Source organism: Drosophila erecta, unplaced genomic scaffold (assembly GCF_003286155.1).
Source record: "Drosophila erecta strain 14021-0224.00,06,07 unplaced genomic scaffold, DereRS2 tig00000055-arrow-pilon, whole genome shotgun sequence".
Classification (NCBI taxonomy): Eukaryota; Metazoa; Arthropoda; class Insecta; order Diptera; family Drosophilidae; genus Drosophila; species Drosophila erecta.
In genome coordinates, this window is record NW_020825200.1 from 10930964 (window position 1) to 10957293 (window position 26330).

The window sequence follows — 26330 nt, forward strand, 5'->3', positions numbered from 1 at the left end:
TTCCATACTTCATAACTGAGGTATGCATGTTATTGTGGCTTTCATCAGAAGCTCAAACCAAGATATTTCACCATCCACCCACTTAAGTACGCCTTCCGCGGCCGCCGGCGCATATTTTGATTTGGCTTCAACGCCAATTTTGATGGATTAATGGGGCTGGGCGGCATTTGCTGTCATTGTCGGCATCTTGGCGTCAAACAAAGGCGTGGTCATAGCTAATGGAAGGGGGGAGGGGGGCGTGGACGCCGGCGATTTGCTTCGGGTCGTTTGTCTTATCCGCCGGGTTGGACGGCTGGCCATTACGTATCCGCCCCGTGTGCGTACTCCATGCAGAGAATGCGGAAAGGTGATTATTCGCTCGGGGTTCTCTACTTTTGATCGATAGGTCAGCGCAAATACCAACGCCAAATTAGCTTGGAGTTCCTGTTCGGAATAAAAGGCAACCACGGCATAATTGCAGCTTGTAGTCGATAAATTAACATTTGAATTTTGAATTGTATCACATTTTTAATGCAGTGCAATTAAATACAAGACCATGTAAACGTTTGATTACTGACTAGAATTTACTTTTCACTACAAGCAGCTTTAATCAATTGGTAAACGATTAGCAATATCACGTTTTCAGCACGGACAAACAAAAATCTAGAATGTAGATTTCGCTAGATATCAATATTGACTAGAAGAATCTCAAGCGATAGCTGCTCATTGTAAAATTCGCAATCTCACAGTGACCTCGTAAAAGTGAGGAATCACTTGGGAACAGTGATAGCCCACAAATTGCCATTACAGAGCTTATCGCGTTTGCACTATAGTATAATTAATTGTCTCCGATAAGACACCATTTCGTCATAATATAATAGTGAGCAGCTGGCCAAGATGTCAGAAGTCCGAGGAACCGCACAACGTAAGCAATGCTACCCAGCTGGCTAACCACGGACTACCTGCAGCCCAGACTAAGGGCTTACTGCAAGGACGAGCAGCTGAAGGTCCTTGGAATCTGGGCCAAGCCAGCGACGGGGAAAGGAGAGAACTTTGTGGGCGTGATGACCCGCATCTATGTGGACTACCAGCTGGGCGACGGATCGGTTCAGAAGAAGACCTACATCGTGAAACAGGCTCTGCCCGATAACGTTCCTCAGGCGGAGGTCTTCTTCGAGTATGAGCTGTACACCCGGGAAATGGACATGTACGAGTTCGTCCTGCCGAAGCTGAAGGAGCTGCTGCAGCAAGCCGGCCTGGACGGAAAGCTAACAGCAGATGCCATCACCGTGGACCGTGGGCACAACACGATGATTCTGGAGGATTTGGCGCCGTGCAAGTTCGTCAATGCGGACCGGGTGAAGCAGCTGGACATGGCGCACACCAAGCTGACCCTGGAAATGCTGGCCAAGTTCCATGCCGCCGCCATTGTCCTGCAAGAACGCCACCCGAACCTGCTAACCAAGTGCTTCTACACCCACTTCTTTTCGCGCGACAAGAAGGCGTACTCCGAGGTCTTCGCCGGTTTGTTCCGGGCATTCTTGAGATTCATAGATGGCCAACCGAATCTGAAGAATGCCTATGGCGACAAACTCCACCAGCTGCGCACCCACATCATGGAGTATGGAGCCCGGGCCTACGACGTGAATGCAAGTGATTTGAGCACATTGAACCATGGCGACTGCTGGACCACCAACATCATGTTCCAGTACGATGATGCGGGCAAGCCTCGTTCAGTCGTAGCCATAGATTTTCAGTTCAGCAATTGCACATCGCCCGCCATCGACTTGCACTACTTCTTCACCACTTCTCTAAGGGAAGAGGTTAGGGACAAGGAACCGGAGCTCGTCGAGCATCACTATAAAGCTTTGAGGGCGAACCTGGAAAGGTTCTCCTACAAGGGTTCCTTTCCCACTCTTCAGGAATATGTTCTCCAATTCGAACGACGCCGATTCATGAGTAAGTACAGTGAAACCAAACCGTGAAACGCACAGCTCTAAGCCTTAATATTTTGCAGGTCTTTTGGCCCACTTGTTCAAGCCTTGTATGATTTATAATGGATCTGAAGAGACCTCAGACTTCTCGAGTCTGTATGCGGAGAGCCCAGATGGACTGCGCTACCAAAAGTCGGTTTATGCCAGTGAGGCGGTGATCAGGAGTGCAGCCAAGCTGCTGGCCACTCTGGATGCCAAGGGGCTTTTGGATCTGCACTAGCCTGTTTTTGTGTTATTTAATATTAAAACCCTTGTAACTTCCCTTTTCTTATTAGTAAATATTCGTTCAGTCAAGTTCTAAATGGGCATCGGAATTGTGCGTTTAAATAAATGAAGAGTCCAAGTGGATAGATAGCCGATACCCAATAACTTTTAATAGAGCACTTTAATAAATAAGCATCAGCAAACACTAATTGCTTTAAAATAGCACCAACACATTTGGGGCATGAAAGGCCTTTGACCTGAACTGCCTAGGTTCTATTTAATTTTTAGAGTGCTTTTTGCCTGATGCTCTGGTGTTTTATTGCCTGTTTTGAGATAATTGAGTATTTTAAAATTGGATAAATGTCTGTACTGCGAGTATACATTATTTTTCCCTCTGCACTCGCCAAAAGTCCGCCAACTTGGCGCTTTAATACGGAGGTAAAACGCTTGCACCTGGACGGGCTTTCCGTGCGAATGGTTTGCTCAATGACCAAGCTCAGCCTCGCACAAAATGTTTACGTACTCGTATTTTTGTGATTCTTGTGTAAATTGTCTGTGAAAACGGCCATGGAGTGACTCGGCTCAGACTCAGACTCAGTTCAGAATCAGAATCAGATTCAGATTCAGGTTCGGCTTTTGCATTTGCATTTGCATTCGTCCGTTTTCAATTCTTTCCATTTTCCCACTAGCTGTGATTTCGTTTTGCATACGTACATCTTCCGCTTCCTCCGCATCCTGACGCACCCCATCCTAGACTATCCCATCGCATCCTATGCTATCCTATATCCTTTTTCCGCACCCACACTCTTTTCCGGACAGCACACACCGATGCTCATTTCGCCAGCGCCAACTAAAAATGCATTTCCTGTCAAGTGTAAAAGGGAAATGATGTGACGCTCTCCGGCTTTAACGTGCAATCAATCATTGCCGTGCCCGTTCCACCCAAAAGGACTCGCCGTGGCCCTTCCGCCCCTGCCCCTTACATTTTCATGTCCTTTTGCGGCTGCAAAGTCAACGAAGGCGGGTTTATTAAGTCGGGCAAATAGTGTTAAGTATTTGTCAAATGTCAAATGCCAAATGCCAGATGCCAGGCGCCCTTTGCCGGGCTTAATGGATCCCCTCACATCCTGGCCAGCCACACACTGGATTTTAATTGCCACGCCGATAGGCAAGCGATGCTCCTGTCCCTGACCCACCAGGCCCACCAGGCCCACCGTTTTCATCCCGCCACCTGGCATTGAGCTGCAGTTTCCGCCTCCCGCGATGCCTCCTCAATTAGAGGGTCGTTGCCAGAAGTGTTGACTATTAACCCTCCGACAGCCGACGCACCTGTCTAAATTAATTAAAAAGCCGAGTGCAAATAGTGTTCTCTGCGCGCAGAAAAGAGTAATTATTTTAGGAGCGTATATATATTATTTACTCCATCACATAAGTAAGGTATTTTCTCAGGGTTTTTATTTTCCTTATTTATTGTTACTGATGATCGGCAAAATATTTAAGATTATTGAGCTGGGTTTACGCTTTTGATTGGAAAGGCGCATGGTGCACAAATTGAGCCACAAAGGGATTTATTTATACAAAACCGAGAAATGCAAGCGCCTCCTAGGCCAGTATCGCATTTTTCGATGAAAATGTATCGCAGAAATATACAGAAAATCGACTGAAAGCGAGGCATAAAAGAATCCACCGAGCAACATCGATTTCCCGGTACTTTCTATTCAGCCGGTCTACCATTTGTACATTGTATATGCAAACACATGAGTGGGCAAAAGGCGAAGTAAAGGATTCACTCAATGGAAATCTAAGCTCCTTTGAGGCGTGTCCTGGGGCACTTTGGTGTGTTGGGGGCAAGGGCAGGTGGCATCCATCCAGCGTGTGCCATTCTCCGATGCCCAGACTTTTCAAGTTCAAGCGTGTGATATATGCATACTCGTATGTAGATATCCCATCCCCTGTCTGCCCACGCATCTTGATGGGCTGGAGCTACGTGTTTGGACGCTGTAATCGGATGTTTATGGCCGCAGAAAACTCACGGACGCCACACGCACTTTCAATTCCTCTTGCCTCCAGAGGGGGGTTGGGGTGGGGGGAGTCATTGAACGGCGATCTCTTGATGGCCCATTGTTTACGGCCATCCGGAGACAATTGTGGCCATAATGGAGCGGCTGGTTCGTTGAAGGCGCTTAATTACATCGATTCGAGGCGCTCAAATGAGTTGACACATTTTTGGTTGGGCGGGGGGCGCGTTTCTTAGAAAAGCCTTTTGGGGCAGCCTTCGGTTCTTGCCTATTATTATCAATTAAGACCCATTTTCGATGACCCGTTGGGCCATTTGTTCCTGCTTGGCAACCTTTGATGGATACCAACTCATTCATGGAAAATAAAATAAAAGAGACAAATAAATAATGCGGCCTGCAATTAGTAATCCGATTTGGCAATTTCCAGGCCTGCGCTCCAAAGTGCGAAACTACGTGAAACTGTGCCAATGTCTGAATGCGCGACAGCAAATAAACAGCAAATGGAACAATAATAAATTTTCTAAAAGACAGAAATAACAAAAAACCGAAAATCATGCGCCCAGTGAAGCAAACGCCCCAAGTCGAAAGATATATGTATGTACATAAATATATATAGTTGGGCACATGGAGGTGTTGACGAGCCACCTGTATTTTCGTGGGAGGTGGAGAAATAGTTGGCTTTAGGGACAACTTGACAGCAATGTCGCCAAGAAAAAAGCACTGTGACTCTCAAGTGCGTTGTGCGCCGACAGAGGGCGCTGCAAGGTGGCGAGCTGACAATTGAAAAGTTAATTGAACGGCACTCAAATCGCAATTAATTACCAACTCGGGGAGTAGGCCTACAAGGAAGCGCCGAACTTGACATCGAAAATGGAGCGGAAAGCCAAAACGAAATTGAAACAGAAACAGAAACAGCAACTGAAACCGAAACCCAAACCCAAACCGAACTGAAACTGAAACTGAAACTCAAGCCGATGGCAGTGCCAAAACGGTGGACAAAAAGACAAATTATCCGAAACCAGTTTTGGCCCGCAATTGTCAAATTGTCAACCAAGATGCCGAGACACTTTAGTACTTGTTACCGGTTTGCTCTTCGGATTTCTGTTTTTTATTTTTTTTTTCGTTTTTGTGGAGGGCGCCACTTCTTTGGGGGCTAATTCTGACGCCCCATATAAAGTGACGTGCGACGGGAGCGGTCGACATCATTAAGTCAACGCCTCTGCAAGAGTCGGACGGATATATAGTCGTCAGCCAGAAAGTCTTCGCATCCTGTGCGGCACGTGCCAACTTATCCTCGAGCAAACCCAGTCCAGTCCAAAGGAAGTGATTCCACAATGGCAGGCAAAGTGAGTTTAATAAAGTGGAACTTTAACCAGCTCGATTTAAAAGGCGTCTCCATGGCCAACAGAATGGCCTACTTTCAAGGCAGTTCCTCAGCTTGTGTGTTGATATATCCTTTTCAAAAATATCGAGCCAAAGCTGCTGGCAGTTACATGCATTTTTCTATAAATCTGGAAAAATGCAATATCGATTAAATGTTTAAAATCGGTGTTAGCCAAAAAATAGGAAGCAAATTCAATTTAAGTGCGCCTGTATTCATAACTTGTGATTTGCATAATCATGAAAATAAAACCAATCCAATCGGCAATGCTTCGATTTGAAATGAATATTGGATTTGGAAAAATTGTATAATGGAATTTCATTTTGTGTATTTCATTTGCATGTATGAATGCAAACTCAGTTTTTGACTGAAATATAAAGTAGAAAATAGTTTAAATTGTGAATCTCTTAAAAATAACCAATTTGCAGATAGAATGATAATACGATTGAATATCAATGTCTTGACCTAACAAACCCTTTTCTGTGCAGCTCCTGACTGTTTTCTCCCTTCTGGCCATCACTGCATCCTGTCGCGCAGGATTCGCGGCCACCTATGCCGGCTACCATCCTGCCTATGCCACCTACCAGGCTCCAGCTGCCGTCTACCATGCGGCTCCGGTGGCCCAGGCTGCTGTCTACCACCAGGCGGCTCCAGTTTTCGCAAAGACCTTTGTGCCCGCTGCTCCTGTGTACACCAGATCCTATGCCTTGCCCACGCCAGTGGTGAAGGCGGTGGCTCCTGCTCCTCTCGCTCTGCCCGTCGCTGCTCCGGTGGTGAAGACCCTGGCTGCTGCTCCCGTGGTCGCTGCTCCAGTGGTGAAGACTGTGGCTGCTGCCCCCGCGGTTCTGAAGCAGGTGGAGTTGGAGTCCTCTCCGCGCTACGACTTCTCATACGGCGTCCACGACAGCATCACCGGGGACATTAAGAGCCAGGTCGAGTCCCGGGACGGCGGCAATGTGGTGGGATCCTACTCCGTCCTGGATGCCGATGGTTTCAAGCGCACAGTGACCTACACCGCCGATGACATCAACGGATTCAATGCGGTGGTGCAGCGGGAACCGGTCGTGGCTGCCCGTGCCGTGGCTGCTCCAGTGGTTTCCGTGGCATCTCCAGCTCCAGTTCCCGTCCAGGTCTCCGCTCCCGTGGCCTCGCTGCCCGCTCCCATCTACTATCCCCACCAGCAGGTGTTCGCTCCACAGCAGATTCAACAGGTTGCCCAGCAGCAGGGTGAGGTGGTGGAGGCTCCTGTGGCCCAACAGCCCGAGCTGGAACCCACTCCCATTGACTACAACGAGGGTCAGCAGCAGCAGCAGCAGGAGCAGCAGCAATCGTATCCCCAGGATCAGCAGTTCCCGCCCTACTCTCCAGCTGGCCAATCCTCTCCAGCTCCCGACAGCGATGATTCCGATGTGGTGGAGGCACGATCTGCCCCTGAGGCCAGCAGCACCACCACTGCTGCTCCAGTGACTGAGGAGAACAAGAAGACGGCCTAAATTGGACTATGAACGGAAATATTGAAAAAATTAATAAAATACTTCGAGAATACTAAAACGGCTTCTACTAATTAAAGTGAAAAAAGGGGTTAAGTTAATTATTCCAAGCTGCATTCGTTAAAGCTGATAAAGTGATAATTCAAAAGTGTAAGCATTTAAATAATTAATTTCCCATATTAATTTAGCGGATTACTGCTCAAAGAAATCGGAAAACACACAATTGAAAATGGGACTAAATCGATTGGCAGCAGAGGTGATTACCCCTAAAAAAATAGTTGTTTATTTCTGACACACATAAACAAAATTAAAAGAGCCTCAACCGGAAATATCTGCTCATTTATTGCATTATTAGTGATAAACGAGAGATTAAATGGTATTAGTGCAATGATAACATATTTGTAAGCAAAAAAAAGACAATCAAATTCAATATTTATAGGTAGACAGATAAAATCAGTACTTTGTTTCCTCGAATTAAATATTAATTTAAATGGCTATTTTTGTCTAATTAAATATTGATGGTTTTTAACATTTATTCGAAGAAGGAAAATAAAAGTAAATATTAAACAGACATATATGTTAAATACAAAAACAATGCTTGCGAAAAAAATTAATTGATTACAACTGCAAAAATAAAAACTCTTATAAAAAAATCACAAAACCACAAATGCATATAATTGTAAATAAATTTAAGGGTAAGGTTTTACAACTTACAAGAGTAAAGGCTAGTAATCAATAGCAATGGCCGACAAAAAAATTTAAATTAGCCCGCGTACTGTGCAGATTCAGCCGGTTTCTATTCAGCTGTTAGCTGGATGTGGCTTGCATGCGCACACGTTCCACGTTCCACAAAGACATAATGGAACTCAAAAGCAGCTCCTCCACTTGGCAAGCGATCGGTGGGGCCAAAAAATGTATGTAACTTCAGTTTGTTTTATTATTATGTTTGTTAAAAAAATGTACATATTTGTTAAAAGCTTAAGAGCGTTTAGCTATGCGGGAAATAATACAAAGTTAACAGCAACTTAACATTCGATGTTAAGCACTTACGTTCACACTGGCACCAAACATCGATAGCTGACAAAGATCGATAAGCCATATGCGTTTTGTTCGCCTCTAAGGCTTGCTTTTCAAATCCAACGGTAAAATCACGCGGCGCCAAGCAGGCATTGACTCCCATTTCTCAGTGATTTCGAGATTCTCTACGTTTGTCACAGCACAGTTCCATCGGCACATTCAGCGTGCTAACACGCTCGATAAGTTCTCGTGCTCGCCTCTCGTAAAAGCGATCAAAATTGTATAAAATTTCAGTGAAGTGAATTTCTAGCCTATAAAGCCAGCACACGCAACCAAAAAGGCGAAGGTAAGTGCGTGTATATTCGTTTGTTCCTTTTCGCAGTTTTTCCATTGCTTTTTACTTGCGTTTACTTCTATGCCGCCTCTTCCTGTTCTCCCCTTCTATGCTCCCCTCTTTCCGGAATCTGCAAATGGCGGCTACTGCAGCTGTTGCTTTGTTGTTGCCAACCAAAGGCGTAGTCCTGAATTCGCAGGGGTTTGCGCGACGGTCATAAGAAGAATAATCATTTAAAATGTTTGGCTTTTTATATTGTTTTGGCTAGTATAAGCCTTTTCTGCCGACAAAGAAACCCCTTTCTTAAACTCATGCCGACGCCCCTGTTGCTCGCCCTTGCTAAAGCCGGTCTACCGAAAGGAACAGGGAAATAAAAGAAAGAGAAAAAAACCAAGCAGCCCTTGATTCAGCAGCTTATTCCCGGCTCTCATTTTCCTTTTCAGTTCCATACATTTCATCGCAGCAACAACATCAAAACTTATAAAGGGAAAACAAAAACTGGAAAAAATGAGTAAGGCGGATTCTAACTCGCGACAGGGCTCGTACAAGGCCAACACCATCAACACGCAGGTAATGTACCAGATGCCGCGGATCCTCTTCAGAACTTCGTTCGGAACTAACCTCACTTTGTGCCCTAGGACTCGCGCATGCGTCGCCATGAGGTGACCATCGAGCTGCGCAAGTCCAAGAAGGAGGACCAGATGTTCAAGCGGCGCAACATCAACGACGAGGACCTCACCTCGCCGCTCAAAGAGCTCAATGGCCAGTCGCCGGTGCAGCTGTCCGTGGACGAGATAGTGGCGGCCATGAACAGCGAAGATCAGGAGCGCCAGTTCCTGGGCATGCAGTCTGCTCGCAAGATGCTCAGTCGGGAGCGCAATCCGCCCATCGACCTGATGATCGGCCATGGTATTGTGCCCATTTGCATACGCTTCCTGCAGAATACCAACAAGTGAGTAGTGGCTATAGAATGTCAATAAGACCATTACTGAATTCCTTGAATCTCCAGCTCAATGCTGCAGTTCGAGGCCGCCTGGGCGCTTACCAACATCGCCTCCGGTACCTCCGACCAAACGCGCTGCGTTATCGAACACAATGCTGTGCCGCATTTCGTGGCGCTGCTCCAGTCCAAGTCTACCAACCTGGCCGAGCAGGCAGTCTGGGCTCTGGGCAACATTGCCGGCGACGGAGCCGCGGCCCGCGACATTGTCATCCACCACAACGTAATTGACGGAATCTTGCCTCTGATCAACAATGAGACGCCGCTCTCTTTTCTGCGCAACATCGTCTGGCTGATGTCCAACCTGTGCAGGAACAAGAATCCCTCGCCGCCATTCGAGCAGGTGAAGCGGCTGTTGCCCGTTCTGTCCCAGCTTCTGCTTAGTCAGGACATCCAAGTGCTGGCCGACGCCTGCTGGGCTTTGTCCTACGTTACTGACGACGATAACAGCAAGATCCAAGCAGTGGTTGACTCGGACGCAGTGCCGCGCCTGGTCAAACTGCTGCAAATGGACGAGCCGAGCATTATTGTGCCCGCCCTGCGCAGCGTTGGCAACATTGTGACCGGCACAGATCAACAGGTAAGAAAACAAATGATTTTTTTTCTCTGTAACATGCCTGACCCGTTTATTTAATTTGTGTATTAGACTGACGTTGTAATCGCATCTGGAGGTTTACCTAGGCTGGGACTTCTTCTGCAGCACAACAAGAGTAACATTGTCAAGGAGGCTGCCTGGACGGTCAGCAACATCACAGCAGGTAACCAGAAGCAGATCCAAGCGGTGATTCAGGCCGGCATCTTTCAGCAGCTGCGCACCGTGCTGGAGAAAGGAGATTTCAAGGCCCAGAAAGAGGCAGCCTGGGCGGTGACAAACACCACGACGTCTGGAACTCCCGAACAGATCGTAGATCTAATTGAAAAGTACAAAATATTGAAGCCGTTTATCGATCTGCTGGATGCAAAGGATCCGCGTACTATCAAGGTGGTGCAGACGGGCCTATCCAATCTTTTCGCCCTGGCGGAGAAACTTGGTGGCACCGAGAACTTATGCTTAATGGTCGAGGAGATGGGCGGTCTAGATAAGCTGGAAACTCTGCAGCAGCACGAGAACGAAGAGGTATACAAGAAGGCCTACGCCATCATCGACACTTACTTCAGCAACGCCGACGACGAGGCCGAGCAAGAACTCGCTCCTCAGGAGGTTAACGGAGCGCTCGAGTTCAATGCCACTCAGCCCAAGGCTCCCGAGGGTGGCTACACGTTCTAGACTAATCGCCCACCACATATTCCATACGCCGCTCACACGCCTTACAAACTACACCTTCGACCGCGCTAACACATTTTTTGTCACAAGCTATGCCATTGTCAAACAAACGCATCAACACATCTCACAAACATTCCCAAACACGTGGAGGTATTCATGGAAACGCACGCAAATTCATAATTGAATCTGGTTGGCAGAGACCATCCGTACCCCCGCCTTCGCATGAATCCCATTCAACATTCCCGCATTCTTCGCACTGGAGTTCACAGATTGCAGCATGGATCTCCGGTGCAGTGTTCCTCGTACAGGATGCAACCGCTCGGGCAGCTGCGCTGGCTGGGATCATGGTTGTTGCACAGAATCCGTCTGTTCAGGGCGCCCGTCTGTTTGCGTGTGCTCGGCTTTTTATTGGTTACGTTTCGAGCTCATTTCGGATATGTTTTAGGCTGTTTAGTATTTATTTATGTATTCGGAAAACGCTTTTAATCCTCCACCTTCGCGCAAGCATTACAACAACTACTCATCCCCTTCACACTAGTGTCCACATACCCCAATCAGAGTTGTCAATAAATAATGAATTGTTTGAATAATTAATTACCTAGGCGTTATTTTTACCCGAATAATGTATTTAAACTATATTCGCGCGATTTCATAAAAAGTATTTAATAATATCGTAGGCTTTGAGAAAAAATGCATATTCTGATACAGGCAATCGTATTAAAAAGGTTATCCCTTCTGTGCTGGCGCCTTTTGTCAGTAAATTTGCGATAAAAAGTCGTGCAGTCAATACATGGGTTTTTGTGCATTTAAATCGCATTTGGGCCGTAAGCGGATAGCCGGAAGATTAAAGAGCTATCTCCCGCAGCCACGCCCATTCAAGCTGAGTGGTCCGCGGAAGCGTACAGCGATCCCAAAACCGTTCCAGATTAGATATAATGATTAAACACCCGACTCAACTCAACTACTGGCACAGAACGCGCCCCATACAACTCAATTAAGATGAGCGGCAGCGGCACCAGCGTCCGTGGTGATTGCAGTGGTGGGTCCAGGGCAAAAACAAAGCAAGTGGGGCGACGTCACATCAACAACCATGTCCACAAACTTATCCCATCGGATGCAGCGCGTCGGATTCGGCGAATTTTCTTTCTGTCTAAACTAGCGGCAAACAAATTATAAAAATAGATTACAAATTCAGCATCGGCAAAGACTGAGTTGTGGAAGCATTGGCCAGCCGGAGCTTTTGCCTCCGCGTTGCCCAAGTTGTCGTCACCGATGAGGCGGGCGGATGGATCTATCCAATTGGTTCTTCGAGGTTTCGAGCTATTTTATTATTTCCGAGCGCAAGCGTTTAGTCGACTTTTGGCCGAAGCTGCGTGCGGGCGTGAGTCTCTAGAGGCCACTAATTTATATAATTGCAAGACGATATACATTTCGCATTTCAAGCTCTTCAATTCCTAACGAATTCAAATAAGGTAATAGAATAGTGCACCGGATGTGAAATCAGTCTGTAGATTCGCATGTTGCCTTCATATGAGAATAAATGTGTAAAATCAATCCCCATTTTCACTGAATTTGTATCGAAACTATTGTTGTTGATGATGCCACTTCGAAAACGATTCTGTGATCTCATGTGCCTCAATAAAAATCCAGTGGGGATTCACCATATGCCACTTGGTGCATTTACACATTTAAAAAATACAAGAAGTAAAAGTCTTAAAAACTAAAGCACTTTTGACTAACTCATGATGCAGTTAATTTCGGCAAATAAACCAAAAAAAATTGGCACACCAAAAATAAACAATAAACATCTATGTAGCAATAGAACAGCGCTACTTTATAGCGAGTGTGGTGTGGCTATACACAACAAAAAATATTTATTTACTTTGAAAGGTTAAGATCTAAATTAATATGACAAATTATAAATTGTTCCATGTGTACTTAGAAAATATTCTTGGAAAGGATCTAAAAAGAAAATTTACTGTGAAACTAAAAAGTTTACAATATGAATATTCTCGGAGAACGGGCTTAAAAATAATCATTTGTAAAAAATTTACTTCAGCTTTTTTTTTTCAAGTGAAGTCAAATTTAAAGTTGGTCAAGTATCTATAAAAAATTTATTTTATAAGTTTTATTTATATTTATTTTAAGGAAATGGCTTAATGCCGCCGAGTGACATGATTTTGTGATAATTTGGATGAACGATTTTTGTTTCGGTGTAGGCAGCGTGCTTCTCGCGATTTTCAAGCGGAAAACGCTTTTCGTTTCGTTTCGGTCCGTTTTCATTTTCCAATTGGGGTGGGTGGGCGCGTATTTTGTTTGTTGATGTGGCAATTAAGCGCGCAAGTGTGCGCGTCGCGTAGAAATCGGCGTGCAGAGCTGCAGCCTCGGATCGGCAAACTACACGTATATAGCGAGTGGGCGTGGGCGCTGTAGTGGGCGTGGGCATGGTTGGGGTGCGAGTGGCGTCTGCCGAAATTCGCGTGAAATTAAAAGTTGCCGCAAATATATAGCCACAGCCCTGTCACAAAGTTTTCCGCCTCGGCGTTTCCGCTTTGTTTACTTGCCGAAAATAGTGTCAAGTTTGGCCTAGTGTGCTCCCTGTTCAGTTCACTTTATTTGTTCAAGGCGTTTCTTTTGTATTCTCGCGGGCCAGGCCAAATGAAATGGAAGACAATTTACATTTTCATTACAGTGTGCACTTCAAGAGCCAAGGTGAATTTAAATAGGATTCAATGGATCCGCTGGCGAATGGCTCGAAATTATATTTTCATTTTATTTAAAGCATCTCATGGCCCTAATAAATTTGGCCAAGTTTACTCACAAATTTATGTACATTCATACATATGTTGTCGTTGGCACATGTGTTTTGCATTATGCCGAAGGGCGCATTTATACTAAACAATTACTTTTGATTGAATCAACCATGTGGAAGCGATAAATTCACGCCTTTATAATATTAATAAGACTTCATCCGCATACAAAACACTGCCCAAGGCTTCTCAAGAAATTCAGATTTCATTAGATTCCAGGAAAATGTGGCATGATACACCCCTTCCACAGTTCAAAGTAAAGTAATTCATAATTAAATATATATGCTAAATAAATTAAATAAATTTGCCAACAAATATTACAAAACTTTAATTCCAATTATGGAATTATAACTTGCAGAATCCTTTGTAGCATCCACGGAAAGTAAAGCCAGAATGAGTGAAGCCGCCAATCCAACGCCCTACGACTGCCACTTGGGTGCTGGTATTTACCACAGCATAGCAACCAGTTTTGCAGACGAAAATGTGCTGGTATCACCACTACTACTGGAAGCCACTCTGTCCCTTCTCTTCCTGGGATCGGATGGGGCCACGGCCGAGGAGCTGCAGAAACTGCTGCGGCTGAAGCAACGCTTTCCCAGCAATGCCAAAATGGCCAACTTCTATGCCGCGGAACTGGCCAACATCACAGCAGATGCAGATACCTTCCTGCAGCTGCAGAGCCGATTGATGCTGGGATCTGAATCTGGTGTTGCCGAGGATTTCCAGAAGATAGCCCAAACCTACTTCCATGCCACTGCTGAGTGTGTTGACCTGGAGCAAACGGAGAAGCTGCGCCGCCACATTAACGAACAGATCCTGGCCAGCGTGGGAGGTGGATGCTGGAAGGATACCCAGGTGACAGGTGGGGCGGCAGCCAAAACGCTGCTCCTGCTGGCGGCCACTCTGCAGAGCAAGTGGTTCCTGCCCTTCAGTGCCTACAGAACCGGACTCTTTGAGTTCCACAGTGGCAGCCAGGTAAAGTCGGTGCCCATGCTCTTCGACGACGACATGTTTGTGAAGTTCGCCGAGCTGCGGGATCTGGATGCCCGCGCCATTGAGCTTCCCTACGAGCACGCCGAGGAGCTGTCCATGCTGCTCATCCTGCCCAATCAGCGCGGTGGCCTTCAGGAACTGGAGAAGCAGCTGCATGACCTGGATTTGGGTGCACTGCAGCAGAGAATGCAGATGGAGGGCGTGCAGGTGCTGCTGCCCAAATTCAGTATCGATTTCGAGTGCAGTCTGCGGCAGCCGTTGAAACAGGTCCGTGAATCAATAAATGTATCCCCTTTTCCAATTTTATTCCAAAATATGTGTTTTCTTTTAGCTCGGCTTCGAGGAGATATTTGCTGCATCCGCGAACTTCAAGCACCTGCATTCATCCGCGAATCTGCCCATTGCCAATGTTCTCCAAAAGCTGCGTATCAATTTGAATGAGTCTGGATCCGGACCCGAGTTGCTAAAAAATGCTACAGGTATTGAATTTTCATTGAAATCCCCGGCTATAAATACGAGTACACCTCGTCCATAATCCTTCCAGAATATAAGCCCATTGTGATCAGCAACTCCTCCCGCCAGAAATTCTTCCGAGCTGACCATCCATTCTTCTTCGCCATTCGCAGTGAGAATGTGACCTATCTGATGGGTCATCTGGTGGAATTTTAATAATCGCGGGGAAACTCCGAGGTACGGAAGGGTTGTGCAATATCTTAACTTGTATACAAATAAGAAAATGAAACTAATATTTACTAAACAGGAAATTCGAGTTTTCAGGCCGGTGCTTCGGATTCTATGATACATAGTCAGAAAGTCGGTTTCCTTGGGAGATGAGAAATCTTACCTTGTTTTTACACTTTACAGAAATGCTCTTCATTTTCTTTTTCTGAATTGAAACACACACACATGTTATAGGTTTTCTAACAAGAGTCTTGAGTTTATTTAAAGATATATCTGTATAATTTGTTTTGTTCCAGAAATAGTCCTGTTAGGTTTAGTTTTACAATTATTGTATTTTGTATTTAATCTCTGCTTCTTAATAGGGCTTAATTTGGCTTTAATTCTAGGAAACTTTAAATGGAATCAAAAACATGTTTACACCTCACCGTGTTCTCGCTCATTAATTTGTTTAATTTCGTTCCATTGTATTCCCTTCAGTAGGCTTTTGTAAATCTAGCTAAAAAGTTATCTTTAGTTTAAATTCATTCAATTTGTTTTACATATGCAATGACGTAAACCCTAAACTGTGTTCTAAATATGAGCCTAGGTATGATTGATGTCTAAATCACTTTGAAAGACGAAAACTTTGAACATTTCATGGATCGATGGAACTGAAAGTTCGTTTCGAAACTAAGATTGCATGTGTTTATGTTTATTTGATAAAGAACTGGGAAAACCAGGAGTTGAACTGATTGTTATCCATATTTGGTATCGCTATCTGATGCATACTTAGATGAATATTCACAGAGATTCCTACTGTAGTTTAGTTTCGAAATTTGATTTACACATATTTACATCTGTTGATAGAAAAACGAAGCCTCTTAAATGCATCTTAGTGTGGGCATTTGGCCTACTATTGCCTCCCAACTCGCGGGTATTGCTATTGTTTCTGTTGGCCATCTTCACTGGTGGGCGGTGGAGGCACCCCACCTCCGTCGGCGGCTTCCGCAGCCCCCCTGTTCAGCAAGTAGTCCAGATCGAGGGTGATCCGATCCAGCGTTGCATCATTGCCACCGCCACTGCAGCTGCTCTGCGTGGGTGTGGGCGTGGCCGGCGTCGTGGTCGCCGTGCTGGTGACAGTCGATGTGGAGACCACTGCCGCCACCATGGTGGGGAGCAGGGGGTCGAATGTCGTGCGGGACGTCGGCTCCAGGATGGTCACTCGCTTCTGCGTCTTCGGCGTCTGGGTGGGCAAAGACATCGTGGGCATCGTCGGCATCGTGGGAATCGTGGGCATCGTCGGCATCGTCGGAATCGTCTGCATCGCAGCCCCACTCAGGTTTCCGCTTATGGTCGGAGGTGGCGCCATGCTCAGGATTAGGGAGCTGGGTACAAAGTCCACGTAGGGATTATGCTGCAGCGGAACATAATGAGAAGTGCTTGTAGCAGTGGGCATTATGGCGCTGGTGTGGATGCCAATTATGCTGTCTGTGGGTTGAAGAGCAGAGGGGAGGTGGTAATCAGACTCTGGATCGTGAATAATGCATGCCCATTTGGCTTCATGCTCCAAGTATGCATACACATATACACTGTTTTTGCACGGAGAATTAAATATTTTATTAAATATCTATTCAATTTAATTTTGTGGGTATTTTTATGAAAAGGTGTTTGCTGTGTGTTAAATTCATGCACTCCGCAGTATTAGACATTAAAACTTTGAAAATTCTATTATTGGACAACTTTTGTCGCTGTGTACTTACCAGCTGCCACGCCCTGCAGAATATCGAGCGTCTCGACGCCCACAAACTCGCCGCAGGCTCCTGGGCGAAAGTGCGTCGGTTGCTGATGCAAAGTGCGTCTTCCCAGGCTACCAGTGAGTCCGCCCACACCCATGCCCATGCCCATGCCCACGCCCATGGTGTACGCATCGTAGGCGGTTCCGCCGCCCAAAATGGCGCAGCACCGGGTGTCCGGCGAGGGGGCCACGGAGAGGGTCTGGCGGTCGCCCAGGAAGGACTCCGTCGCTCCATCTGCTGCGACCTGACAGCGCGGCGCCGTCGAGATGATTGTCAACGGCAGTGGGACACCGGCTCCTTGTGCTCCGGACATGTCCAGGCCCACCTTCGATTGCAGGGGCGGGGCGCCGACCACACCGCCTGATGAGGCCAGGGATCCGACTGCTGCGGTGGACACGCCTGCGTTCGACATTGACAAGGACACGGCGCAGTCGTTCTCCTTCTCCTTGTCGTGGTTGGTGTAGACTGCAGAGGGAGAGGTGGGGATTAGTTGGCCGAAGCTGGGGGGGATTTCGGGGGCTAAAACGTACAGCTCAGCGGACTGTTCACATTCGCCGTCGTCGTGGTGGTGCAGTAGTTCTCGTCCAGACTGCTCCTGCTCGTGTTGAATTTGGCCTGCTTGAGGGAGCTGTTCTGGCTGCTCCCGTTGCTGGAGAGGAAGGGTGGTCCTCGCAGCTGGCTCTCGGCCTTGATGACGAAGCAGATGAGGATGGCCGAGCCCTGGAAAGGCGATTGAATCATGGCCGTCATTGTGGGCATTGCATAAACTTCCAGCCCATCTGGGCTGACCCTAATAAAAATTGGTTTTTGTCAACGGGATGGGATGTCGCCTGAATGGAGTCATTAAGTCACGGATGACCCTTCGATTACGGGCAAGGTGGAGGCCCCTTTCGCCGTGAAATCAAACCAAGCGATTGGGGAATTAAATGTATGACCAAAAGGCGGCCATAAATCGAGGCCAAACCATATGGCCCATATACTCGTATGGCTATTATATCCTTTTTTCATGAGCGCAATTGATGGGAGACATGCTCCAAATTCCAAATTCCAGGCCAGGATTTTCGAACAAATTAATAGCGAATTCAGCGTAGGAGCCTTAAGCTCAATCGACTGTATTGCACTAATTATATTGATTAGCTCAGGATGCGCAGAGGATATTTAAATACATATTAGAGGGGCTAATACACAGAGAAAACAGATTACAGCCATATGATGATGAACTTAAAATAAGAAAATGTATGTCTTCACTTGAAATGGACTAAGAAGTCCATTAGAAGTAGCTCTAGCTTACTTTATCAGCGAACTACTTAATTTGGATTTAACGATCCGAGTGGAATACGTTTTTCGGAGTGTGCTGTATAGGACTTGGCCACTGTTTAAATAATTAAATAGCAAGACAGACGCACCATTGTAAACGCCCACAATCAAAGTGATTTTGGTGCACATTAATAGTCCTGGGCCAGCAGGACCATTGAGCACTGAGGGTGTTGTAGACATTGTGGTTTTGGACTCAAGGAGGCGGCGGCTCGACCTAATTTGTTTGTGTTTGTGTTTGAATTTGAATGTGCCATGTGCGCATTACGCATACGCCGAGTGGCACATCGGTACACACACGCGCGCTCACTTGCCGGCTTGCCACATCAAAGTGTGTGCGTGTAATTATGTGATTAGTTTCGCCAGGATACGGCAGAAGGATACACTTCGCCGTGCAGATAATTGTTTATTTAATTGGATTGAGCTGATTGCTGGGCGTGCGCAGAGCATAAAACGGATGGCTAAATGCCATGGCTAGAAAAATGAAATGGGGCCCGCGTCCTCTGGCTGATATAAAATTGAAACACAAGGAGATGACGCCACTCAAGTGCCAGGTGGATAAGTCGAGCGCACTTATTTCATTTGCACAGCAAATCACCAGGAGCTGGAATAAAAAGCAAGCAATAACAGATGCTGCAGATGGAAGTGAAAGTGAAAGTAAAAGTGGCAGTGGCAGTGGCAGTGGAGACCGAAGCCAAGTGTGAAAGCCAAGGGCAGAATAAACACGAAAAAGGCTTCTTATTCAGCTCTTTGATCAGGCAGTTAATGCAGTCAATGGAGTCCTTGCTGCCACGCCCACACTCGCTGAAAAGCCGCCCCATATTCCGGTCTGATTTTGCATGCATAATTCGCACGGCATGGCAGGTGTAAAAATATGCAGGCTTCACACTTTGATAAAATATGCAACTTAAATAAGTCGTCGGAAATAAAACGAAATGCGATTTGCATAAGCCTGCGCGGCAAGTGAGTGCAAGTGGACCTAATAGTTGGACCGGCAAATGGGATTGTTACCGCATCAAACATTCGACCTTAATCCCGTCCAGTGATATATGTATGTACGAGATGTACGAGTATGTATTGATTGGATGGTGCGCCTAATTGAATTTCAATTGCCGGTCCACCTGACGTGGCTAAGTGGATGTAAACGGTTCCCCGCACTCACCAGTAGTATGCACGATATGCCGAACGGATATGCCCACAAAGTATCCGGTGATGAATTAACATAAGCGATAAAGAGTCCGTCGGTGCAGAGTTTGGCCAGCAGCAGTCCGCCCGCCCGGTAGAGTAATCCAAATCTGGGGAAATACATTAAATTAGACGAAAGAGATTTCCGTTTAACATTGTGGCAGCAATTGTTTCTTTTCCGCTTTTTTATTTGATCGGATTAGACGAGACGAGAAGTGGAAATGGAAATGGAAGGCAGAAGAAAGCGATGGGAAGTACTGGGCGGTCATTAAAATCTAAGTATTTCCCTCGAGTCTTATCTGTCAAACCCGTTTCCATTTTCCATTTACCATTTACTATTCACCATTTACCATTTCGCCCATTCGAGCCTTTCTCGACTTACCGCCTGTTCAAAGCCAGATTGAATTTATCCAACGGATGCGTATGCACATTGCGATTCTTGTGCCACAACCACAAAAGTTTCTTCATTAAAATGGCAAACAGGGCAAAGAAGAGCAGGATGAAGAGCAAATCGATGCAGACGAACAGGATGAAGCTCAGCGAAGGCGATGGCGCCGAGGAGGAGTCACCCGGACCGGAAGTTAAAGGCGCAGCTAGCGCGGAAACGGAAGTGGAGGTGGAGCTGGAGCTGGAGCTGGAGCTGGAGATGCCACTCCAAGAGGCACTGAATCCACTGTTACTTGCACTTCCAATGCCCGTGATTGATGACGTTGACGTGGCCACATCATCATCGACCGCCTGAGCAGTGGATGGTGCTAAGGATGATGCAGATGATGTCTCTGTTGGCGGGCTGCTCGTCCCATTTTCCATCAGTGCCTCCGATTCGAGCAGTAAATTATCGCCATTGAGCAGCGAGTGGGCCGAATAGAAGGCGCCAGAATCCGAGTCTCCGGCCTCCTCTTTGCCCGCGCCGGCTTCCGGGGACGCAGATCCCGTCCAGAGGACCTCAAGCCACCAGTGGCGCGGCCACTGGCCAATGATGCTGCAGATTAACGGGGCGGCGATGGCGAAGAGGAGCGGTAGCAGCCAACTGATGCCGATGGCGCCACGCATTCCCGCCGTCGAACTGGGCGGCGGGCGGCGGGGGACGGGAGTGCTCGTGCTGGTCGTGATGTTGGCGGTGCTGCTGGAGCCCGTGGTGGCCCCCAGGGGCGACTGCGCCCGGATCTGGGTGATGTTGCTCAAACTATCCAGTTCCCGCTCTCGTTCGCGTTCCCGTTCCCGTTCCCGGTCCTGTTCCCGCTTGAGGCGGCGCTTGGTTGGCGTCGCAGGCTTGCTGCCAATTTGCAGATACTTCTTCGGCATCAGCTCCGTGTGGATGGCCAAGGCAATCGCAATCAGCGTGGAGATGCCCAGCAACAAAAGCGAGGCCAGCGAGCTGCTAATGATGCCGTGCCAGCTCTGCAAGAGGAACGGAAATTATGAACGGCCGTTAATAAGGAAATGGAGTGCTTTGACGGCTGAGCTGCAACATCGTTATTTTTAATTAAATATAAAAAGTTGTCATCGTGCCGCATCAGCAGCAGCAGCAGCAGCAGCAGCAGGAGCAGCAACCATCCAAAGAAGCCATTTGGTGGGATTTTTTGCAACACCCTAATGGTGACAATTTGGCATAAATTTTTTATTACACTTTTCCCGCACGTCGACGACTGGACATTGGTTATTACAAAGTTGTAAACAATTTGCGGAACATCATTTTTTCGGGGTCCGGCTTTCATAACCAATTAGGCCCCTGTGTCCAAAATATATAGCACAATAAAATTGCATCTTAAAGTGCAGTAAAGCTGTATCTTAGGGCAAATTGCTCCTAAGACTCTAAGTACACTATCAAAATAAGAGAATTGAATGTATCTAGTAGTATATCAGCCTGAACTAAAGAATACTTCGTTACGCAAATACAACAGGAGTTATAGCAGTCATATAGCAGAAGCTATTAAATCTACCAAACCTTAACAATCTCGTATACTTAATAAACTTGGCACACTTAACCAACTCAACCGACGGGCTTAAAGTTACGACTGCTGTGATGGGAACTTATCATCTTTAGTAGCCTTGGAGCCAAATGCGATGAAAACATTTTGTCAACTTTTTAATTTTCAATTTACAATACGAAAGGAAATATGAATATTTCCGACCCGTCGGTTTGCCGGGGAAAATTATGAGTTAAGTGCGCTTAAGAGCTTTCGCCTTTCACATGTCCTGCTTGAGGGCGGGCGTACGGGTCGTATGCGTAATTTATGTTTTCTTACTTATTCATTGTTATTTTTGTTGTTTTTCCACGCGTCCCGTTTAACTGTCGCACTGAAACTGTATTTTGTATTTTATTTATGCTCGCAAATATATGCAATAAGTAAAATGAATATTTTAATTGTATTTATTGTGGCATTGCGTGGGCGTGGTCGTGCTGATGGTGGCTGCGGTTGACGTCCGACGCCGATGGCGGCCGCGTCTTCGCCGCTCCACTTCCTCCCCCTGTGGCCCTTGATCCTGCTCCTGCTGCTGCTGCTGTGATCCTGCCGCCGTGACACGTGTTTCAAACCATAAAATTTGCATATGCACATGTTCGGCTGTGGTACTTTTTAATAAAGTTGCTCTGGCCGCGTGTGCGCGCAATTAATGTGCAATAATAATAATAATAATAATGACAAGTGTGTGTGTGTGTGCACGTTGTGTTATCAAGACAAAGTTTTCCCCTGGCACTTTCGCCAACCTGAAAATGCCGCGAAATGCGCATTGTGCAACGCATCCCACTGACGTAAGTTGCTCATTAACTTGGCCAAGAGTCCGCATTGTGCTGCGATTGCAGTGCCAAAGGCCAGCAGTCTATGCCTGGTTTATTTTATTATCCGGACTTCGTTGGCGGCACAATCCACATCCACAAGGAGCTTCTAGCACAAACGTTCATTATTCAAAAATTTCCTCCCTTGCAATCTTTTGAGACACAGCCCGTATTGCGTGCGGCAAAAATGTCGATGCAGATAGCGATACATGCTCGCTCCTCCGAATGTGGTGTCCACGCTCCGATTCACAGGCATCCACATCCTTGTGTCGTAGCCATCGTTTGTCTTTCCAGCCAGCATTTCGAGGATGCGAATTTTCCCAGGAGCTGCACGCCGAGAAAATGTCCTTGTAATTGACGCTTTACAAAGATTCTAATGCTTCCTGGGGCATCAAACCTCTGCCACAATCTCATTGTTGTCTCATTATCTCATTATCCTTATAACTAAGGAGGAACTATTTTGTGAGAGCACAATTGATACTTGATAAATATGTCCTTGCCTCTTCTAATATATTTGTAGATTTAGTAGAATTACTAGTTATGTTACCTGTTTCTTTGCTTCTCACCGCAGTGAGTTGTTCTAGGCAAGAAGTTACCTAGTATTTTCCCGCAGTGTGCCTGCTGTAACCACTTCCCTCGCCCAATCCTTTGCATATTGCGTCCTCGCATCCTGGGCCATTCTGAATCCTTATCTGCAAGTGTCGTCGCCTTTGTCGTCTCCTCGTCGCCGTCCACAATGTTTTATTTGTTTTTCATTCGCTTATTGAGCCGCTGCCTCCGCTGCGGACCAGTTTATTACTAATTCAAAAATGTTATTTCTTGTTAGAGCTTTGCAGTTGCTTCATTTTTTGCTCCACGACCCCCGGGGATTAGGCATCGCAAGTTTATTCGCTTATGCTTTTCTCGTTTTACGTTTATAATTTAGACGGCTTGCGGGCGCTTTGGGGACTTCCACGGATCCGGAACCTTGGCCAATGGGTTTGGGATGGGATGGGGTTTGCACTTGGATGGGGCCCACCATGTATTCCTTCAACGCACTCGGGTTAGCGTCTTTCGCATTAACATTTTCCCACTTCAAACGTCTGAGAGTGTGCGTTTATAAATATTAATTTCGATTCCAGGAGGAGCACCTTCTCCTCCAGCCACCTGACCTCTTGCTCCTTGGAGTTGGAGTCGGAGTTGGAGTCGGCGTTGGAGTCGGAGTCGGAGTGGCCGTCGTGCATTGTTGACTTTTAATTTGCTTCCAGGGAAGGAGGATGCCAACAGGTTTGGGAATTGTTTTCCATGAATTTTCCGTTTGGCTGCCACGAAAACTAAATGTAAATTATTTGCTTTGTTGTCCACCGAACTCCCAGCAGTTTTGCTTGAGGTATATAATATGGAATGGTAACGACTTGCAGACGACACGCTAATTTGTTTTGATGATGATTACGGATTTTTGCCCTGGCCGTGATTATTATTTGAAAAGTCAGCTTGAACGCGAGCTGGAAAATCGGTGATTGCCACCGCATATAATTACAACTTAAGGGTTTTCGCCCGCTAGTTTAAGCCTCTGGGATTTCCCATCCTTTAAAAGGCGGTGGAGACGTGGAAAACTGGTGTGGGTGTGTAAAACTCGTTTGTGTTTCGATTGCCAGGCGCCTTTTTCCCATTTTCCTTATATCATGCAATACTTTTTGTTATTACTTTTCCGAGCAACTGGGGCTGTATGTTTGGTTTTGGTTTTCGGGTTGCTTTGCTTTCAGCTTGGCTTTCCTCCATTTTACTTGTTTATTTATTTTGGCGTAATTAAATTTCACGCTTTGATTCCCTGTTCTCTTGTTCCTTTTCTGGTATTTTTTCTCCCAGTGCAGCCTCTCAAAGGCTTTGTTTTAAAGGGCCGCAAAACACTGATGTATTTAAATGCACCACAGCTTGCTTTTTGGTGGCCGTTCCAGTTAAACATTATTCTGCATTTACAATATTCTTCCTTCTTAGTACCTTATTTTATAGACATTAACTTACATAGATAAAATCTCATTTTTTCTATCATTTTAAATAAATTATAATTTGTGTTATGAACAACTTACCGCCGGCAGCATTTTCGTGAATCCCAGCAAGTAGATGAGCATCACACTGGACGTGGACACGCAGAACTGCATCTTGAGGAACGTGACCGCGCACTTGCGATTGCACCAGATGGGCACCAGGATGAGCAGGGCGGATCCGCACTGGAGGAGGCAGCAGGCGCAGCTGGCGATCACGAAGATGGGGCGCCGGGGCGCGTGGTGGGGGGTGGCCTGGGAATGCAATTGTCGAAAGGCGGAAACAATTAGCAATTCAAACGAGCAGCGAAACGGAACGAAGGCCAAAGTCGGCCAAAATGCTGTTTGCCTTGGCAGTCTGGCGACAAAAAATCGACCGAACTTTAATCCAAATAGGATTGGAGCTACTGCGGTCTTTTAAGCTTCAATTCTTTAACTCCTAGTCGATGTAATTTTAATATATGCTACACTTTCCACAACGAAATAATTTAATAATATATAACTGCAGCTTCATCACAGTACAGTATTTATGCTATTATTTAAATAAACAAAAAAGCTTAAGCCCCAGCTGCTTAAAAATAGCACCAACAAGATAAAATGCTATAGTCGAGTTCCCCGACTATCAGATACCCGTTATTCAGCTAGTGAAAGTGCAAACGAGAAATTTCAACATTTTCAAGAATATCGGTAGAAATAGAAAACAACGATAAAATGAAAAAAAACTTACCAATTTTTTAAAAGTGTGGGCGTGGCAAACAAATCTATAAATCTATATTTTGCAAATCTATAGAAATTTACATGATATATAAAAAAACATACATATACATCATAACATAGGAAAAACTACAAAAAAATTTAAATAAAATAAATGTTTGAATTTTAATTCAGATTTTTAGAGAATTGCGCCAGAAACATTTAGAGGTATGCCACTTCAAAATCCGATTAAGATAAGTTGAGTTATGGAGTTTATAACTTAAGATTTGGGATATTTCTTAGTTTCTTTGAATTTCTACATCAGAAAAATTACAAAAAAATTCAAAAAAAATAAATTTTTAAATTTGAATGCAGATTTTTAGAGAACGGCGCCAGAAACATTTAGAGGTATGCCACTTCAAAATCCGATTAAGATAAGTTGAGTTATGGAGTTTTGATCTTAAGATTTGGGATATTTCTTAGTTTCTTTGAATTTATACATCAGAAAAATTACAAAAAAATTCCAAAAAAATAAATTTTTAAATTTGAATGCAGATTTTTAGAGAATGGCGCCAGAAACATTTAGAGGTATGCCACTTCAAAATCCGATTAAGATAAGTTGAGTTATGGAGTTTAGAACTTAAGATTTGGGATATTTCTTAGTTTCTTTGAATTTCTACATCAGAAAAATTACAACAAAATTCAAAAAAAATAAATTTTTAAATTTGAATGCAGATTTTTAGAGAATGGCGCCAGAAACATTTAGAGGTATGCCACTTCAAAATCCGATTAAGATAAGTTGAGTTATGGAGTTTAGAACTTCGGATTTGGGACATTTCTTAGTTTCATTGAATTTCTACAACATCAAAACATCGGAAAAATTACAAAAAAACTAAAAAAAAAAAAATTCTTAAATTTGAATGCAGATTTTTAGAGAATTGCGCCAGAATCATTTAGAGGTATGCCACTTCAAAATCCGATTAAGATAAGGTGAGTTATGGAGTTTTGAACTTAAGATTTGGGATATTTCTTAGTTTCTTTGAATTTCTACATCAGAAAAATTACAACAAAATTCAAAAAAAATAAATTTTTAAATTTGAATGCAGATTTTTAGAGAATGGCGCCAGAAACATTTAGAGGTATGCCACTTCAAAATCCGATTAAGATAAGTTGAGTTATGGAGTTTTGAACTTCAGATGTAGGGACATTTCTTAGTTTCTTTGAATTTCAACAACATCAAAACATCAGAAAAATTACAAAAAAATTAAAAAAAAATAAATTCCTAAATTTGAATGCAGATTTTTAGAGAATGGCGCCAGAAACATTTAGAGGTATGCCACTTCAAAATCCGATTAAGATAAGTTGAGTTATGGAGTTTTGAACTTCGGATTTGGG

General features: G+C 45.3%; 5 protein-coding genes across 7 annotated transcripts in view; 4 read left to right on the forward strand and 1 right to left on the reverse strand.

Moving 5' to 3' along the window:
• Positions 1–877: 877 nt before the first annotated feature.
• LOC6542854 lies at positions 878–2373 on the forward strand. The gene is made up of 2 exons (XM_001969356.3): positions 878–1938; positions 1997–2373. The coding sequence occupies exons 1-2, from the start codon at positions 912–914 to the stop codon at positions 2191–2193; spliced, it is 1224 nt and encodes a 407-aa protein (XP_001969392.1). The 5' UTR covers positions 878–911; the 3' UTR covers positions 2194–2373.
• Positions 2374–5387: 3014 nt separating this feature from the next.
• On the forward strand, positions 5388–7127 carry LOC6541897 (cuticle protein 19.8). The gene is made up of 2 exons (XM_001969357.3): positions 5388–5541; positions 6065–7127. The coding sequence occupies exons 1-2, from the start codon at positions 5530–5532 to the stop codon at positions 7067–7069; spliced, it is 1017 nt and encodes a 338-aa protein (XP_001969393.1). The 5' UTR covers positions 5388–5529; the 3' UTR covers positions 7070–7127.
• Positions 7128–8122: 995 nt separating this feature from the next.
• On the forward strand, positions 8123–10901 carry LOC6541131 (importin subunit alpha). The gene is made up of 5 exons (XM_001969358.3): positions 8123–8429; positions 8861–8987; positions 9056–9369; positions 9427–9997; positions 10064–10901. Exons 2-5 carry the CDS (start codon positions 8925–8927, stop codon positions 10682–10684), a joined length of 1569 nt encoding a protein of 522 aa, XP_001969394.1. The 5' UTR covers positions 8123–8429; positions 8861–8924; the 3' UTR covers positions 10685–10901.
• Positions 10902–11545: 644 nt separating this feature from the next.
• LOC6542844 (serine protease inhibitor 42Dd) lies at positions 11546–24344 on the forward strand. 3 transcript variants are annotated; one of them, XM_026978534.1, is made up of 5 exons: positions 11546–12153; positions 13850–14751; positions 14816–14963; positions 15029–15174; positions 24297–24344. In XM_026978534.1, the coding sequence occupies exons 2-4, from the start codon at positions 13885–13887 to the stop codon at positions 15151–15153; spliced, it is 1140 nt and encodes a 379-aa protein (XP_026834335.1). In that variant the 5' UTR covers positions 11546–12153; positions 13850–13884; the 3' UTR covers positions 15154–15174; positions 24297–24344. The 3 variants fall into 3 exon arrangements, with proteins under 3 accessions (XP_026834335.1, XP_001969395.1, XP_026834336.1); XM_001969359.3 differs by lacking the exon at positions 24297–24344 and having other exon boundaries at positions 15029–15248; XM_026978535.1 differs by lacking the exons at positions 11546–12153; positions 24297–24344 and adding an exon at positions 13595–13747 and having other exon boundaries at positions 15029–15248.
• LOC6542676 overlaps positions 15706–26330 on the reverse strand; it is a 73837-nt gene continuing 63212 nt past the window's right edge. Inside the window, exons 14-19 of the mRNA XM_001969360.3 lie at positions 24288–24497; positions 19822–20840; positions 19417–19549; positions 17471–17660; positions 16905–17405; positions 15706–16632 (exon numbers count right to left, since the gene is read on the reverse strand). Of these exons, the coding sequence (XP_001969396.2) occupies positions 16085–16632; positions 16905–17405; positions 17471–17660; positions 19417–19549; positions 19822–20840; positions 24288–24497 (2601 nt within the window). The 3' untranslated portion in view covers positions 15706–16084. The remainder of the gene's footprint in view (positions 16633–16904; positions 17406–17470; positions 17661–19416; positions 19550–19821; positions 20841–24287; positions 24498–26330) is intronic.